The sequence below is a fragment of the Alligator mississippiensis genome, chromosome 1 (genome assembly GCF_030867095.1).
Source record: "Alligator mississippiensis isolate rAllMis1 chromosome 1, rAllMis1, whole genome shotgun sequence".
Lineage (NCBI taxonomy): Eukaryota > Metazoa > Chordata > Crocodylia > Alligatoridae > Alligator > Alligator mississippiensis.
Genome location: NC_081824.1, coordinates 292391954 through 292409050, shown reverse-complemented (window position 1 = coordinate 292409050; position 17097 = coordinate 292391954). Strand labels below are relative to the sequence as shown.

Sequence of the window (17097 nt, the reverse complement as noted above, 5' to 3'; positions counted from 1 at the left end):
CCTGGCACTGTGAGTCTGTGTCTGTTCCAAATCCAAGATGCTCTAGGATATCTATTACTACTTTCTTTCTGTAGAGAATCCTGATCACAAAAGGCTGCCTAGGAAGAAGTTATATGATGTTTTTTTCTGTAAAGTAATTATTATTGCTACTATGATAAATGAAGAGAGACTCAGTGAACACATGTAAAATCAAATGGTAATCATTGAAGCTGGGAAAAGAAAAAGCTGCCATCCATCTGCAAAAATATAAGAACTGTCTGAGGATGGTAAAATGGGAATGCTTTGAAGACAAGTTTCCATTAGGAACTTAACTGGGCATTTCCAATAGGGCCCTGTTTTGCTTGTCCCTCATTCTTTGATGATGAAAATACAGTATGGAGTGGGGTATAATATGTGAAGGCGGAAATACACACTGCACCATTTGTTCATGCTGTGGACTTTTCATGGGCTGAGAGACTAGGAAAAGAATAAAGCAGTTCCTTTGATTCTTGCACAACTCCAAAGGGTATCCCCTCCACAGTGTCACCTTATTTGACCAGAGCTTTATAGTCATCCTTTTTGCTCTTAAGAGACTGCCCCATGCCAAACAGCAACCTAATTTCAGACATGACTGGTTGGGAAAAATGTAGGCAACAGAGGACAGACTCCTGGAGTTGGGGTAGAAAAATTATTTTTCTAATGATTCTAAATAGTCTCAGTTTTCCATACTCTCTCCCCCTTGTATCATTAAGACATCTAGAAACTGATTTGTCCCATTGTAGGATCAGAAGTACTAACAACTCATATGGCTGTATAAAATAGAAACAAATGTCCTCAGCCCTCACATCCCAGAAAAAAACACTAAATTCAAGCAATTTTTGGCTTGAGAACAGAAGTATGCTGTAAATCTGTCCACCCACTTCTGGTAGGCACACTTCTTATAGTAGTAGTATGTGAAGGCACTTTCTGTGTTGGAATTGGGAGACGGTTTTGAGTTAGCACCTAGCTAGCTAGTCAGTATGTGAGAGAGAGAAAGAGACATGGGGTCTGTGGAGGTTGCTTAAGGCTCCATGATTAAAGTTTGTTGGTAGTTCTTCTTATTCCTCCTATGCCTGTATTTCCTGAACCCGGTGATCACCCAGTGATGTTGTCAAATGTAGTTAATGATAAAGAATTTGAAATCCAAACTGAAAAAGAAGTTGGAAACTGAGAGCAAGTGGAGTAACTCAGTCATGTGGAATGACAAGGGCCTCTAAGTGATCCTTCTGCACAATTATAATCTAAGGAAAAGGATAGCTGGTCGTGGAAGTGCTCCAACCTCTATCTGCCCTTCTAGTATTGGGAAATATAGCAGGGAACTGGAAAGTGTTCAGACAAAGGTTGAAGTGGTACCTAGCAGCCAGAGGGGCAGAAGCAACAAGTGACAAAGTCAAATAATTTGTTTTCTTACACATTGCAGGAGAGGAAGCTATGGCTGTTTATAACACCTTTACATTTGCAAAAGGTCAAATATTAAATGAAATTTAATACTGTCCTTATTTGAGGAATACCCCATGCCAAAAAAGAATAAGACCCTTGAAAGGCACAGTTTGATGTGCAAACAAAGTATAGATCATTATGTTACTGAAGTAAAAAAAAAACCTAAGAACTGTGTTTTCGGGAACTTGACAGAATCTCTGATTAGTGATAAGATTATTTTTGGCAATCCTGACACTGCAATACAACAAAGACTATTGCATTAGGAAGACTTGCCCCTTGAAAAGACTGTCTAAATGTGCAGGGCAGCAAAAACTGAAGGCTCAGACTGCAGAGCTAAATGCACCAAAAGGGGGTCATCCATGTAGAAGGCATGAAAGCATGTGACCAGAAAAAGCCACCTCAGAGGGTGCAACTTTCCACTAGTAAGAAGCACCTCACAGGGTACAATATTCAATTAACATGGAGAGCATTAAAGGGAAAGAAAGCAAATAAGCAGGCATGTACCAAGTGTGGAAGGCAACATAGCCTCAAACACTGTGCTGCATTTAGAAAGCTCTGTTTTAACTACCACAAGAGAAACCATTTTGTCAGGTGTTGCAGATCCCAAACAGAAAAATCCTGAATGATTACAGTTGACAGCACACTAGGATAATTTCACAGATATGGCAAAACCAAGCAAAATCAATGAGAGGGACTGGATTTTGACAGTGAAAGTACAAGGAACAATGGTTTAATTTAAATTGGACACTAGAGCTCAGCATGCATCTAGAAAATTAAAATCGAGACCAAAAGTGAGTCCAACAAGCATCAAAATAACTGGCTATTCAGGACCAAATATATAGGCTTCCCCTCGCTTTATGCAGGTTGTGTATGAATTCGCTCTTATGTGATGACCGTTTTTATACCAAAAATTCGTTATATCCAAGGCAAATTCACTTTTATGTAATCGATGTGGTGGAAGCCCGCAGCCAGCTGCTTTGTGAGGTGCATTGTGGGAGTGACACACGCCAAAATATAGTCTCCTGTGTGGAACTGTGTTCCTTGCTCACTGTCTGCAACATGCATTTCTGTAGTTGCCACCCCCATTATGGCTTCTAAGCATCCCGCTAGCTTATCTCTAACTGTCTGCTGCTGGTGAGTATCGAATTGTCTTGTAAAAGTGGTAAAAATGGGTCTGAGGGTCAGTACAGTCAAGGTCTTGGAATGTATCCCTATTTGTTACATTGTAAAGTGGGTTCCCTTTATGCAAATTCAAGTTATGCGCCGTTTCCCAGGAATGCATGTACTACATACTTTTGTCAGTGTGACACAAAAGTGAAACCTCCTGAAAAGCTCAGAGAGACTTGCTAAAGGAGTTGTAGAAAAGGGTAAATATGAAAGTGAGTGGTAAAGACTCACTCCAGAACACCGTGTTAGCAGTCTCTTCTCTGCAGATGGGTGTTGATGGAATTTTGTGTTAGTAGGTTCTGTTGCACATGTAGGGCCTGAATAGTCAGGCAGCCATGCTATCAGGGGTGTCTTCCTCCACTGAAAATACTGAGTTCTTGATGAGCAAACACCTAGTTATTTTGTACTGCTACCAAGCTAAAACTGGTATACTATGAAGAACCTTCTGGTCTTATTAAGAGGAGGGAAGGAGGTCTTGGAAGGCGGAAGAGAGAAAAGATAAGCATTTAACTCTGAAGGTGCAGTCTACATGTGCACTTTAATGTGCATTAGCCTATTTTAATGTGCATTGTGTCATAAAAAAACATGGGGCATTTGTATACATGTTTGCGCTACAGCACCAGGCGCTTTTAAAAGCACCCAGTGCTGCGGCACATACATTTGTATAAATGGCGAAATGCACGTCATCGCTGTCACGGCGGGGTCCTCGCGAAGGGCCGTGATCTCTTTGAGGCCCTCTCACCGCACTACTTCGGCCCGAGGGCACCCTCCATTCTCGCCCACCACGTCTTGCTGGAATATGTAATAGGGAGGCTGCCTTGTGTTTTCCTCGGGCACGTAAGCTCCTGGACCCCTCGTGGGTCGCCCCGTACGATGGGTGCTATTCAAGCACCTCAGCCTTATGGGCTGTGCGTGGCTCCTACCAGCCCCTAATACCACGCCCCAAGCCTCACAGATGTAATAGACGTTATTAGGTCTGTACGCCCGCTTCCTGGGCCTCCTCTAAAGTGTAGCCCACTCTGGGCTCTCTCTCTTACACCCAGCCTCTCACTGGGACTCTCCTGATGGTGCGGTCCCGCTCAGGGACTCCCTAGCAGGCCCCGGCCCTTCCGGCCAACCGCACGGGTACCCTCTCTGACCCCCGCTCACCGCGCTGCTACTCCCTGTCTTCTCGGGGCAACCGCAGCGCCCTGCCTCGGTCTGAGGGGTGTTGCCGCACTAGCCTGCGGCCGGGCTCGCTATGCCCATCTCGGGCTCCTCGATATGGCCCCTCTAGGGCTCCTCAGTAAATCGCCCCTCCCTGGGGCTGGGGTCAATGCTCCCCCACCAGTGATGCCCTTGCTAGCATCTGCTGCGCCCGTCCTGGGCTCCCTGATCTGGCGCTCCCCTTCCTCGGGGCTCACCGTGCCCCCACGGGGCTTCTCAATAATACAACATGGCGCTCCCCCTCTTTGGGGCTCGCCGTTCCCACCCTGGGCTTCTCAATGAAATTGCCCCTTGCTCTGGGCTGGGGTCTATGTACCCCGCATGCGATCCGGGGTCTATGTCCCCTGTCTGCAACCTACTGGTTGCGCCCGCGACCCACTGGCCACGCTCCTTGCCGCCAGTTGCTCCCGCACTGGCGTGCAAGCTGCGCCTTCACTGGCGCTGTGAAATTAATGCGCCCTCTTGGCGCTAGGGCACCCCACACTCTCTGGGGTCCCTATGATTGAGGCCTCCTCCAACCCCTACAGCCTCACCCAAGCCTCCGGGTGTAATAACAAAGTCAAACAAACTCACAAGCCCCTAGGCTGTAACACAAATGCAAGCTCAAGCCGTCTGGCTATAACTCAAACCCGAAGCCCTATGGCCATAACAACATTGCTCCATATGACCATGGTACTTGCTGCTAGACTCCTTTCCACATCCTCACTCCCAGAGCTCCTGCCTCCCAGGCTGCTGGCAGAGAACTGCTAGCCTGGCTTTGGCCCTGGGCTTTATAAAGGCCAGGCCCTGCCCCCTTCTGGCCAGCTGGCTCCCCTTAGTTGCTCCAGCAACCTGCAGCTGTGCTCCACTGGCTCTGCCAGGGCTCTCTCCCTGGCAGTTTCTCCTCTCTAGGAGCAGGCACTAAGGTGCCCTGCGACACACCTCCCCCCTTAAGATCCTGACTCACCGAGGCAGATCTTCCCTTCTCCTCAGGTGTTGCCGGATTCGGGGTTTCTTCTTGGCCTGTCTTCTGGCACCTGCAGGTAATTCCTACAAGCGGCGGAGGTTTTAAGGCACCTCCTCCTCGCCTTTTACCCAGGGGCACATCACGTGGGATTTCTTGGGAGCCACCCTGCCAAAATCGCTGAGAAAATGGTGGGAGTGCACTTTTGAACTAAAACACATCAAAGGTGTTTTAGTTCAAAAGCGCACCGCCACCATTTTTATCAGTGCTGACATGCATTTTACCATTTATATAAATGCGTGCAATGCAATACTAGGCACATCAGCTCGCCTGTGGAGCAGAGATCCGGCGCATCAGAGCAGACAATGCATGTCTATAAATGTCCATGCTCTTTAGTTATTGCGCATTATGACAGGCCAATGTGCATTTTCCTAGTGCCACACAATGGAGGTACTAGACTTAAGTGCATTAACTAAACTGCGTTATTGCACATGTGGACATGGCCTGAGCTAATGTCTCCCTCTCTTTATTCCAAAGCATATGCTGAAGGAGAAGCCAAAAATAAAAATTAAACTGGCTTTGGAATACCCTTAGAAAATGCCTGACTTAGCAGTCACTGGGTACGTCTACATGAGATGCTCTACTACGGAGTAATGCTACATATGAAGATGCTTACTGCGCTGTAAGTGGCTCTAACCACAAGTAAATTTGTTACCTGCAAATGCAAGTAGAGAATTTACTTGAGATTACTTACTGCATGTAGTGTACATGTAGATGTCTGACCAGGAGCAAACGTGCTCCCAGCCAACCAGGCAGCAGAGGGGCAGGAGATTACTTCCTGCCCCTTGGAACTGTCTGCTTCCAGGGCAGGCTCTACCACTGGAGCCTGGGTCTGGACAATGTCCCCCTGGCCCAGCAGCAGGGAGCTCCAAAGCCCCTGCACCACGATCATGGGGCCAGGACTGGGAGTAAAGGATCTCCCAACTCAAGTCCTGCAGTCGCGGGGCCCGGGCTGGGATATCCTTATCTCCCAGCACCAACTCCACAGTATGCATACCCCTGGGAGTATGCGAGACACAGGAAGGGGGTACATGGGTACAGCTGCAGGGCTGGCATGGGAGATCCTTATCTCCCAGACTGAGTCCTGCAGTTGCAGGGCTTGGGCTGGGAGATAAGAATCTCCCGCAGTGCCAGCTCCACAGTCAACCACAGGACTTCAGCTGGGAGATAAGGATCTCCCAGCGCTGACCCCATGACTGAGGAGCTGGTACTGGGAGATAAGGATCTCCCAGCCTGACCCCACATTTTCAGAGTGGGGGATGGGAGCTTCCTGCTGCTAGGGCAGGGGGACATTGTCTCTGCTGGGCTTCAGTGGCGGAGCATGCCCCAGCAGCAGGCAGCTCCCAGGGACAGGGAGCAATGTCCCAGCCCCCGCCAGAAGACAGCTGTCTCCTGGTCCCTGGGCTAGCACCTTGGAGAAGGTCCCTGGGGAGCTGCTGCAGGGACCCATTGCAGGGCCATAGGGAGCAGAAGCAGTCTGCTGCTAGTAGCAGCAAATCTGCTCCCAGGTCCCTGCATGTGTAGACATGTGCCCGAGAGAGTTTACTTTCAAGTGATTTATTCAAGATTATTTGCACATGTAGATGTACCCACTGAGGAGCAATAAACTGGAGGGAACTTCAGGGGATGCAGTAACTGTCTTTCTGTAAGTGACTGACAGGCCTGGTTTTGCCCTGAAGCTGCAATTAGGCTAAAAGATCAATTGTAAATGGATCTATGGGGACCTTGCTACAAAGGAAAACTGTAGAAGTTCTTCAGTTAACTAGGTTCTGAGTGAATGCATTTCTTCTCAGTTTTATGTGTCTTCTTTACTGATTCTACAGGAGCTACATAGTACTAGGAGTACAGCTGGATACTCCTGCTAGATTAGTATGTTTTATAAACATTTTGGTATAAAACATATTTTGAAAGGAACATAATTTTTCTGAGTTAATCCAAAAAACAGAAAAAAATTACACATCCTCTGCATAAACAACTTACCCCCAAAAGGTGTTGGAAACTGAGCCATGGTTCAGTCACTTTTAGCTTGCTAATGGAGGCCTGGAACAGAAAGAGAGCAGAGTAAGATAAACAGATTTTCATGACATAATATAACTTCCATTTTAAGCAACTATTACCTCTAGAGTTACATGCTCAGTTACTATGTAAAAAATAAGGGAAACTAAGATGGGAGATTGTATAATTGTAAAACATTAAGGAAAATGACTACTAAGGGAGAAATTAATGTATAATTATTTATTATTATCCTACACATTTCTGACATTTGCTTTCACTTGTGTACCAAACATATCCACAAGAGCAAATTACCTTCATTTATAATAGAACAGTGATGTAGTAAGAAATGGAGTTAAATCAGCCATACAACAGACAAGATTTTAGGAAAAGCAAACACCATGTTCCTCAAACTACATTCCTTCCACTGAGCATGACTGCTCTGCTCCTATTCAAGTGCATGGGATGATCCTCCAAGACCACAGTTGATGAAAGAATCCCATTTTTATTTTTAACTTTTGTTTACCAAAGAACCCATAAACTTCACTGTCTTGCTCATCTAGTATCCTTTCACGGTTGTATAAAAAGCATAAGGAAAAGTGGCGACTAAAGTGCAAATAATGCTTGTTATTCTGTTAAAAATGTACTCAACAATAGCACAGGCTAAATTGCTGGCACCACAATTCTAAAGGGAATATTACAGGCAAAATGCATTAGAGTGGGATAACCATACATACATTAAATGTGTTAAATACAATTTCTGTTTTCAAATTAAAACTACGCCCCAGGTTTTTTGGAATTTTTTAAAGGGTAATTTTTCTTATTCCACACAAGAAGTGACATGAACTGTCTGAGCCACAGGACAATGGCCAGTGTCAGAGCCACAAAACAATGAAAGAACAGCCTCCTGTCCTACTAGATTCCACTCATGTATTCCAGGCAACAGAAGAAAAGCAAAAGAAAACAGAATTGAAAGGAGAATAGTTTAGGCTACTTAAGTTGCAGCAGAAATTTATCAAAATCATTTAAGAAAACAAACAAAAAGGGCTGAGAGAACTGCATTAAGCCACATGAGTTTTCTTTTGTCTGATTTCCCCAGTATTCTTCTAAATCTCCATGATATTCTGATTGCACATGCCTAAATCTACTGTATACATGGCATACCACTACCAACACTGCAGAGAAAACACTTTGCTACTATTACAGTAATCAGTGTAATGAAAACCAGACTTCCTACTTAATTGTAATTTGGGGAGCAAGAAAAGAAACTGACAAGATGTGACAGATCACTTTCTCAGATAAATCATTTTACTACCATATTTGTCTCATTCCAGAAATACTGCATTATTCTGAATTCTCCTTTCAAACTGCAGGCAAAGTTTTGTACATGAGATAGAATGGATTCTAGTCATTAGCCAAGAAACCTGAAGTCATAGCAGCTAACATAAAGAAATTTGATGAGGTCATAATCCAACACAGGTTTTACCATTTAACCATTCTGTTAGCAACGGTCATTTTCTCAAAGGCTTTCAAACCTTCAGGAATTAGCACTTTAACCATTGCAACTGTTCGATGATCACTTAATCTATCCCCGCTTATTATTCTAGTTTTACTTTCTAAAACTAACAGCAAATGATAACACAGATTCCAGTCCAATGTCTTCCAGTAACTACTTACATAGACATGTTGCAGCATGAGAGTGTCATAAAAAATTCTACTTGTTTAAAATGTTAAACGTAATAGGAAGAAAGATGAACTCCTGCCCCCAAACGCTTACCATGTGGGACTGTGGAAAACCCCCCCAAGGAATGCAGTAGGAAAAGAAGAGATAGGAGAGGAAGAGAGTCAGAGAGAACGGAAGACCAGACTTGATAAGGGAGAGAATCAGAATAAAAAATTAACAAAAATGCAATTCAATAATTCATTCACCTACTCACATTTCACAAGTTTAAAAAAAAAATCAAGGATTATGATTATTGGGTCAGAACAGGGCTTGCAAGTTCAGCCATTTAAGGGAAAACAATCTCTTATGTAGAGTTCAGGAACTCCACAGGAAGAAGTAGCTTATCACTCCTACATTGTATGCACCAAAGTAAGTCTCATGACTAGTCACCAGCTGGATGCTGAGGAATGCATAAAAACCATACCAAGCGGAAGAGAGAATGGCAGTGAAAGGGTAGTGGACAGAAAGAGAGAGAGATATTAATCATTAGCAAGAGGCACAGAAGAAAAGTGTCTTGAAGAGACACAAATGAGGGAAGTAGAAAGTAAACTTGAGAGATTGGAAAAAATTAGACTAAAGACAGACAGACATACCAAAAGATTCAATGGGAGGTAAACAAAGGGAGAGAAAGATCAACATACCAGAGAAAGACACAGTAATTTAAGTCTGCTGATCACTGTCAGTACAACGCTTATCTATTATGAAGAGTAATTTGATTTTACATCCCAGGAGATGCTAGGGACCTATGGAGATCTGACTGGGAATGCAAGCTGGGCCCAACAGCTCAGTGTTCTTTTATATTCAAAAAGCATGAATAATGTTTGTTCAAGCTAAGGAGTCAGAGTTCGAACAGCCTTATAACAATGAGTTTGGAGGAGGCAGGGTTGTTTTTTAAAGAATCTTTTAGATAACAAGCATTTTGAGGCAGAAACTGTGTTCTACGTATTCACTAAATGTCTATAGCATAATCCATTCTATTAAGACTTTATCTTATATTTTAATAGGATTTTAAGGAAAAGTAAGCACTCAAGAACCGAATTTCATTTTACAATTTAATTTTACAATCTTAAGGTGGAAAAGAAAAAGAGACTTTCCATAATCAAATTATTCCAGTACAGAATTTATAAACATTACAAGACAAGCTGGTATTTATCTGAAAGTGTCAAATGATCGTGACATTTTAAGTTAGAATATTGTGAGAAGAGCAATAAAGAATTCTGGACCAGTCCTTCTCGCTTATTTGTTTCTTTTTCTTTTCCCTTCCCCTATGTCACTCTCCCCCATGCCTCCCCAATTTGCCCCAAAAAGTCAAATAAAGTTCTCTTTGGTCAAGTCCTGCTGACATATATGTGACTTAATGTACAAACAATAAAGGACATTTACCTAAAATATGCAGGGTGACACAATCCATTTGTCCTGACTAGTAAAACTATTCATAACAAATTTTACTCTCAACTCCATAAAATTGTGCATATACACTTTAAAACATGCAGTCTAGGGGTTCACATGAAACTCGTCGCTACATATTTCTTCCACCATTTTTACCTAGCATCAGAACATATTTATTTTCTTAGACATGTCCACGCGGGCACTTTCATAAGTCACATTCCAATGAAAGCACATGGGCATTAATCAATAATCTGCAGGTGAGTGTGGCTTCAGTTGCATACATTTTCACCTCACATCACCCACAGTGAATCAGTTAACAGAAACAGCCTGAAGATTCAATTCCATCTCTGCTTAAGACGTTTACACTATGAAGAAAAAGTTTGCAGGAAGGATGTCTACTGAGAGGAGACTGACTTTACCACACCTTCAGCTCTCCTGTGAAATATGAATTTTCATCTCTACCTAGGAGAACGTTGACAGTCTTTGCAATCTCCTATGCCTGATGAAGAATGCCTGTGCCTGAAAGCTTGCAAATAATTTTTTTTTGCAAATATCTAGTTGATCTAATAAAAGATATCATCTCTGCCACAAGTTTTGATTCAGTATTTCAAGTTTTGGGGGGTTGCATTTACGAGAAAATGCCTTGCTTTTCTCTGTCCAGGTTCTTCCTCCCAAACCATATCCTTGTGCCTATTCAGAAATATACCCAGCAACACCTTATCTCCCCACATTCTCTTCATACTCCCCCATCCTTGCAGCAAAGCCACATTCAGCCAAAACTACCTCCATAGCTCCTTGTGCCCCCTTGATGACCCAAAACCCTTAAATGCAGGGGGGGATGTGGGCATGCTAGAAGGGAGGAATAGGCTGCAATCGGACCTAGACAGGTTACAGGGGTGGGCAGATGAAAACAGGATGGGTTTCAACACTGACAAGTGCAAGGAGCTGCACTGGGGAAGAAGAACCAGCAGCATACCTACAGGCTGGGGAACTCCCTTCTTGTCAGTGCAGAGGCAGAAAAGGATCTTGGAGTCATTATTGATGCCAAAATGAACATGGGCTGACAGTGTGGGGACACGGTCAGGAAGGCCAACCGCACCTTGTCATGCGTCCACAGAGGCATCTCAAGCAGGTCCAAGAAGGTGATCCTCCCCCTCTATGCAGCACTGGTCAGGCTACAGTTGGAGTACTGTGTCCAGTTCTGGGCACCACACTTCAGGAGGACAGCATTGAGAGGGTCCAGAGGAGGGCCACCCGCATGATCAGGGGCAGCAGGGCAGGCCCTACGAGGAGAGGCTAAGGGTCCTGAACCTGTTCAGCCTCCACAAGAGAAGGCTGAGGGTGGATCTAGTGGCCTGTTACAAATTAGTCAGAGGGGACCAGCAGGCATTGGGGGAGTCCCTGTTCCCCCGAGCACTACCAGGTTGACTAGAAATAACGGTCACAAGCTGGCAGAGGGTAGATTAGACTAGAGATCAGGAGGCGCTTCTTCACAGTCAGGGCGGCTAGGACCTGGAACCAACTTCCAAGAGAAGTGGTGCTGGCTCCTACCCTGGGGGTCTTTAAGAGGAAGCTAGATGAACACCTTGCTGGGGTCATTTGACCGCAGTACTCTTTCCTGCCATGGCAGGGGGTCAGACTTGATGATCTGCTCAGGTCCCTTCTGACCTTACAAACTATGAAACAGGAATTGAGAGCTTGTCTGCACTTTTTCTTTTATTCTTGTCTGCACTTGATAATTCATTCTAATTAAGGCGCTTTGTGAATTCAAAGTACAATAGCTATTATAGAACACACAGACAATTGTTGATCAGTCTATGGGCATGGAGACACTCAACGCTTAGACCAGTTTGAATGTAGTTTAAAACTGAAGCAGACAGACATACAAGCCTGTTAAACTGGTTTAGAGATGGCAAAGTTCAAAAGTGTACCTTGAAAATGAAGTCTCTCTCTAAACTGGTTCAATGTTACATGTGGACACCAAGCATTCCACCCCTGAACTGAAGAACAGCTACCATCACTGGTCCCAGCCCAGGCACCATCCCAGCCACCCAAAGGAGAGAGTAGGATGTGGCCAGCCTGCAGGCTCCACAGAGCCAGCAGGACTCCTTGGGTCAATGCCCCTAGGCAGTAACTGAGGGTGGCAATGTTGATGGGCACCCTTTGATGTTGCCTCTTGGCAGTGTACAGGGCTGAAATGGAGCATCTTTATTTTGTACTGTTTTTTGGAATTTAGTGTTGCATTTGGTAGGAGGAGGGGAAGGAGCTAGGCGTGCTTTCTGAGGAGAGGGTGACAGCCCCAGCCTGTGGCAGAAGGAGTGGAAGTTTGGAAGGGACGTTGGAGAAGGGCGGAAGACGAGAAATTGTCCTTGGGGTCAAGACAGGATGGTGGAGAATGGAGAGTCGGGGTGGTAAGTTGAAAGAGGTTTCTTGTATCCAGATGTGATCAACAATTGAGAGGTGTAGTTGGGATTGGTGGGAGGGTTTGCTTGTATTGGGGGTTTAGGCAGGGATGAAGTGGCTGTGGGAAGAGGGGGAAACTTGAAGTTTTTAGGTTTGGGGTTGTTTGTAGCTTTTGGATAGGATGGGCTATAAATAGGGACCTACCAAATTCACAGGCCCCAGCTGTTAATTACACAGCTGTAACACAGCCAGCACTCCCCGATTTCACAGCTATATCACAGCTAGGGCTGCCATTTTGAAGGTGGAGCAAAGCAGGGGCCCCCCACATCTCTGCTTGGGAATGGGGTGCTGAAAGTCCTACCCCTCCCAGGCATCAATTGAAAGCCCTAGCTGGAGCTTCCTGGCTTGTTAATTCAGTAATTCTCTCTCTTCAGGGAGCAGAGGACAATAATTACTGAGTAATACTGATTTGCTCCGCTCAGGCTGTCATCCCCCCCACTTCAGAAGGGGACTTTTGGCGGGCTTTTCCCTGCTCCTTGCCCTGCTTCTGGAGACAAAGAGATGGGAACTTTTCCCACCTCTCTCTTCCCCCACCTTCACCCCCACTTCAGGAAATGGCAGTTTGCCTTTTTTCCTTCTCCTCTTTGCTCCCTTCCCCTTTCCTCCACCCTTCTAGGAGACAGCTCTTTTCCGGCTTTTAGAACATAGCCGGTTACCCACGGTTTTTTCATAGAGAACTGGCTATTTCACGGGAGACTGCCAATTACACAATTTCCATGAAATCATGTATATGATAGGTCCCTCGCTATAAATCTAATAAATAAATAAATATTCTGGGACATGGGTCAGGTCAGTCTTCCAGACATCCCACATTGCATTGCTCCTCCCTTCCTGCCACAATTGACCACTTTGGTGTGTAGCCAGGACTCTACTGTTCCCCCCCCAACACCATTTTTTTCCTTTTGTTGGCACCATTTATCAATGAGCTCCCTTGCATTGTTTATTAAAAAAAAACCCTCTTCCTAACAACCAGCTGTGTGTTTACTCCCTATTCAACCGTACGCTCTCATCATACCCACCCGAGCCTTAGGTTGCTCAAAAGCACATGGGTTCAAGTACCTCCTTCTCCCAAGTCGGGCAAGCGCACTTCTGATGTTGGTCATTTGGAGGCTATTGAAGTTTACTGAACTCATGTTTAGAAGGGAAGGGAAGGGAAAAACAGAAAATTTTCCCAGCCACAGGGTTACCCAGCCCTTGGGTCCCCCATTCCCTTGTCCGTTTCAAGACATGCTGGGTTGGATACATGCTCCCACCAGATGACAAACCACAGCACTTCACACAATTGTGAACTCGTTCCCAGTCAGTGATATTTTGCAGCAGTTCAACTATTACATGTGCCCACACCATTTATGTACAAATGGGTCACTGATGTGTTATCTTGACAGGAAGCCAGTCCATGCTAGTAACATTCTACACTAAAAATGAGCGTGTATCTGTGTGGGAAATTAGAATTATGAGAATTTACTCTTAGTAAGCATATATATGGAGTTTACGGAATGAGAGAGACTTTGTAATTAAGTTATTTTTAAACCTCTATTATTAAAAAAAGTTTTTTTTTTAAAGTGAAAGGGCAGAAGTGTGTATCCTCCACACACCACGAGCTGAGGATGAAATGCTTGCCAGTAAAACGCCTGTATCACCAGAACTTGAAACGCTCTCCCCCCCACCCCCCCAACACCCTTCTGGAGTCACCCATTTAGGATTAGCCATCCATCTTCCACCTTGATGGCCTAGCATGACAAAGTGATCCACATTTGGTTGCAAGGTGAAGCGTCCAAACTCAAATGAGACATGCACCTGGCCCAGGAAACAGAAGAGTTGTAAGGCATCATTGCAGCTGGCCCCCAAAAGCCAGTTTCTGCGGCTCTTCAGGGTCACCATCTTAATCCAGCCCAGCCCAGCAGGAAGATGGTAAGGACCATGCTCCCTTGGTTGCTCGTTATGGGATACAGAAAATATACACAATGTCAGAGAAGTTCTAAATTGAGCACAAGACAGAGAGACAAACATGAGACTCAAATCAGAAGAAGTTATAATTTCTAATTAAATGTACTCCTAAGGTGTTTTATACATGCACTATTGATAAAATAGCTAAAATGCTTTTAATTTGCATTTTCCATTGTTTCTGTGCAAGTCTGTATATGGACACAGGTTTAAGAATATGTACCCTACTTTAAGCAAAAGCAAAGTAAGAAACTTGTCTTATGAAAGAAAGGACTACCCAGACTTGTGCAGAAGCAACAGAAAGTGCAAATTAAGATGTTTATCTATCTTATTACAATTTTGCACATAGACAAGCCTCTAATTACTTCTTCTAGAAGTCTGTGGCAGAGCACCTTTGGTGCCTGTCACTTTAAGGGCTCGGAGCAGGCAGCAGGGCAATCAGCAGGTGCAGGCCACCCCGATGAGGCGGTCACATGACTTTAGGAGGATCCTGAGATAGGAGGAGGGAGATGAGCAGCCTCCATTTTAAATCCAGTCCTTCAGGGCTGAGGCAACAGTCTGCTGCTAGCAGCCCGGAGAACACTATGTGTCTGGAGCTGCTGCTCGTGACATCCTGGAGGTAAGAGCAGGAGCTATGGGCATGGCAGGAGGCTCCTGGTCCTGGGGAATGACCAAAAACTACACCGTGCTGGGGTAGCATGGTATGGTGGGCCCGCCCATGGTGGGGTGGTCCCCAAGAAATGCCATGCCAGTTGCCTCCCCAGTGAAAGGTAAGTAAGGGGCACCTTACAGCCCCAGCCCCCACATCCTGGTGGGTAACCCAGAGTTAAGGACAGACAGTGGGGTTAGGCATGGCTTTAGACACCTGAGTTTGTGGGGTGCAAGCCCTTGAGGCCCCAGTAAGAGGGAACATGGAGTTGACCCGTGAGGGGGCTGAAGACTGGCCCCAGCAAGGGAATGGAGCATAGTTTCTCAACCTGTGGTATGCATACCCCTGGGGGCAGGTGAGACCCAGGCAGGGAGTACATGGGTACCCCAACCCTCTCTCTCTTGCCCCTTCTTCCTCTCAAAACTATAGGAAAAAATTTGGTGCGCTCCGCATTGCAAGGCACTTTAAATTCCCCAGTAATAATTTGGCTTGCCACACTTTGTACAGCACTGGGTTCAGCCCTCCTAGCTTTGGCCAATATCACCTCTAGCCCAAGTGCATACTTGAGTTGTGCACCCCTAGTGTAAAAGATGGCAACCCTACCCACACCAGATCAGACATCTGTCATATCACGACCTTATATACACAGCCCTTCTTCCAACATATGGCACACATTAGTCTGTAAATATAAAATCTGCTGGAAAATTGAGTGTTGGGGTACTTAAAATTTTCAGAAGTTATGGGGTACTTGCTACTTAAAAAGTTGAGAAACACTGGTGTGGAGGAGTCAACTGAAGTTTAGGCTGTGCAGAGTAGGGCTGCAAGGATGGCCTGAAGGGCTGCATAGGGGCACACAGAGTAGGGTCATGGGCAAACTGAAGGACTGCATACAGGCCAGCCTCAAGAGTAGCTAGCTGGGTGTGCGAAAGTGAGAGGGTGGTGGAGTAGCCCCAGCAAGGAGGCAGAGGAGTTGGGACCCCAATAGGTTCCAGTAATGCTTTGAGGCAGAATTTTGGGTCAGATGAAGAGTGTAGAAATAGCGGGTGTTGGCTTAGAAATGGTATTTAAAAAGGTTTGTTTTTTGTGAATTGGCTAATAAGTATAAATATACATAAAGGTTTCAAGATGGGCAGCAGGAGTTAATTGATTTCTAAGAAGCCTGGGTGTCTCAGTCACACAACAACATCACAGCCTTGGAAGCAGACAGGCTGTCTAATACAACAAGGCCAACAAATGAACACACAGCCTGAGAACTGAAGAAATGTGTGCCATGCTGTCCCATGAGAGAAAAGTGACACCAGCTAACAAAGCCCCAGAGCAGGGCAGCTTGAATCCCAGTTTTGGGGGAACAGACCAAATTAGGAGAAGGGTCGGAAAGACCAAGTTAGTATGTGTGCATGTGATGAACTTGGAATGTGCCAATGACACAGTATATAGACTATGACAACCACACAGAGGAACCAACCAGAGATAGCCATGGATGAAGAGTCATCGAAAAGGAAGAAGAATACAAAAGCAGAGACTTGAGAGCAACAAGGGTCCCTTCTCCCTTTGTCCTTTTTCCTCCCCATTCCACCTGGTCTCCATCCCCTGGAAGGGTCCCTGAGGCCACCATGGAGGGCACACAAGCAGCCCATCCTATATACCTCACTAGAGGTAGGGAGTGGGCCTCGGCATCCCACCTCCAGCCTGCTGATATGCTAACATCTGACACCTAAGAGACTGCCTCAGAGTGAAGACTGCATCCTGGCCAGATGTACTTTGACTCAGATGACAGCCCTAGGATTTGGCAGATACACAGAATTGCCTGATTGTTTGTATTGGTTTTTTTTCTGTTATCACTGCGTATCAATAAATTATCGAATGGAAAGGTCATGGTCAGTCTAAGGGTGGGTCCCCACCCTGGAACAAGGCCTCTGGGTCCTAAACCCAGAGCCAACAGTCTGGGCCAGTGGAGCCCAGTATTTTGGATACCATCTACAAGGCATGGGACATGGTATAGGGAAGGTCAGAGCCATGTGTAACACCCTAGGCATCAGGGCATTAAATGGGTAGCCTCCTGCATTTTAACATCCAGTTTTAAAACAACTAGCCATGACAGGT

The 17097-nt window shown here is 45.3% G+C and overlaps 1 protein-coding gene across 2 annotated transcripts in view; it reads right to left on the bottom strand.

The window, feature by feature from the left end:
• ITSN1 (intersectin 1) overlaps positions 1–17097 on the bottom strand; it is a 186540-nt gene that overhangs the window by 131355 nt on the left and 38088 nt on the right. For both annotated transcript variants that reach the window (XM_006259443.4, XM_014599130.3), the window contains exon 2: positions 6815–6874. In XM_006259443.4, coding sequence (XP_006259505.1) covers positions 6815–6842 — 28 coding nt within the window. In that variant the 5' untranslated portion in view covers positions 6843–6874. The remainder of the gene's footprint in view (positions 1–6814; positions 6875–17097) is intronic.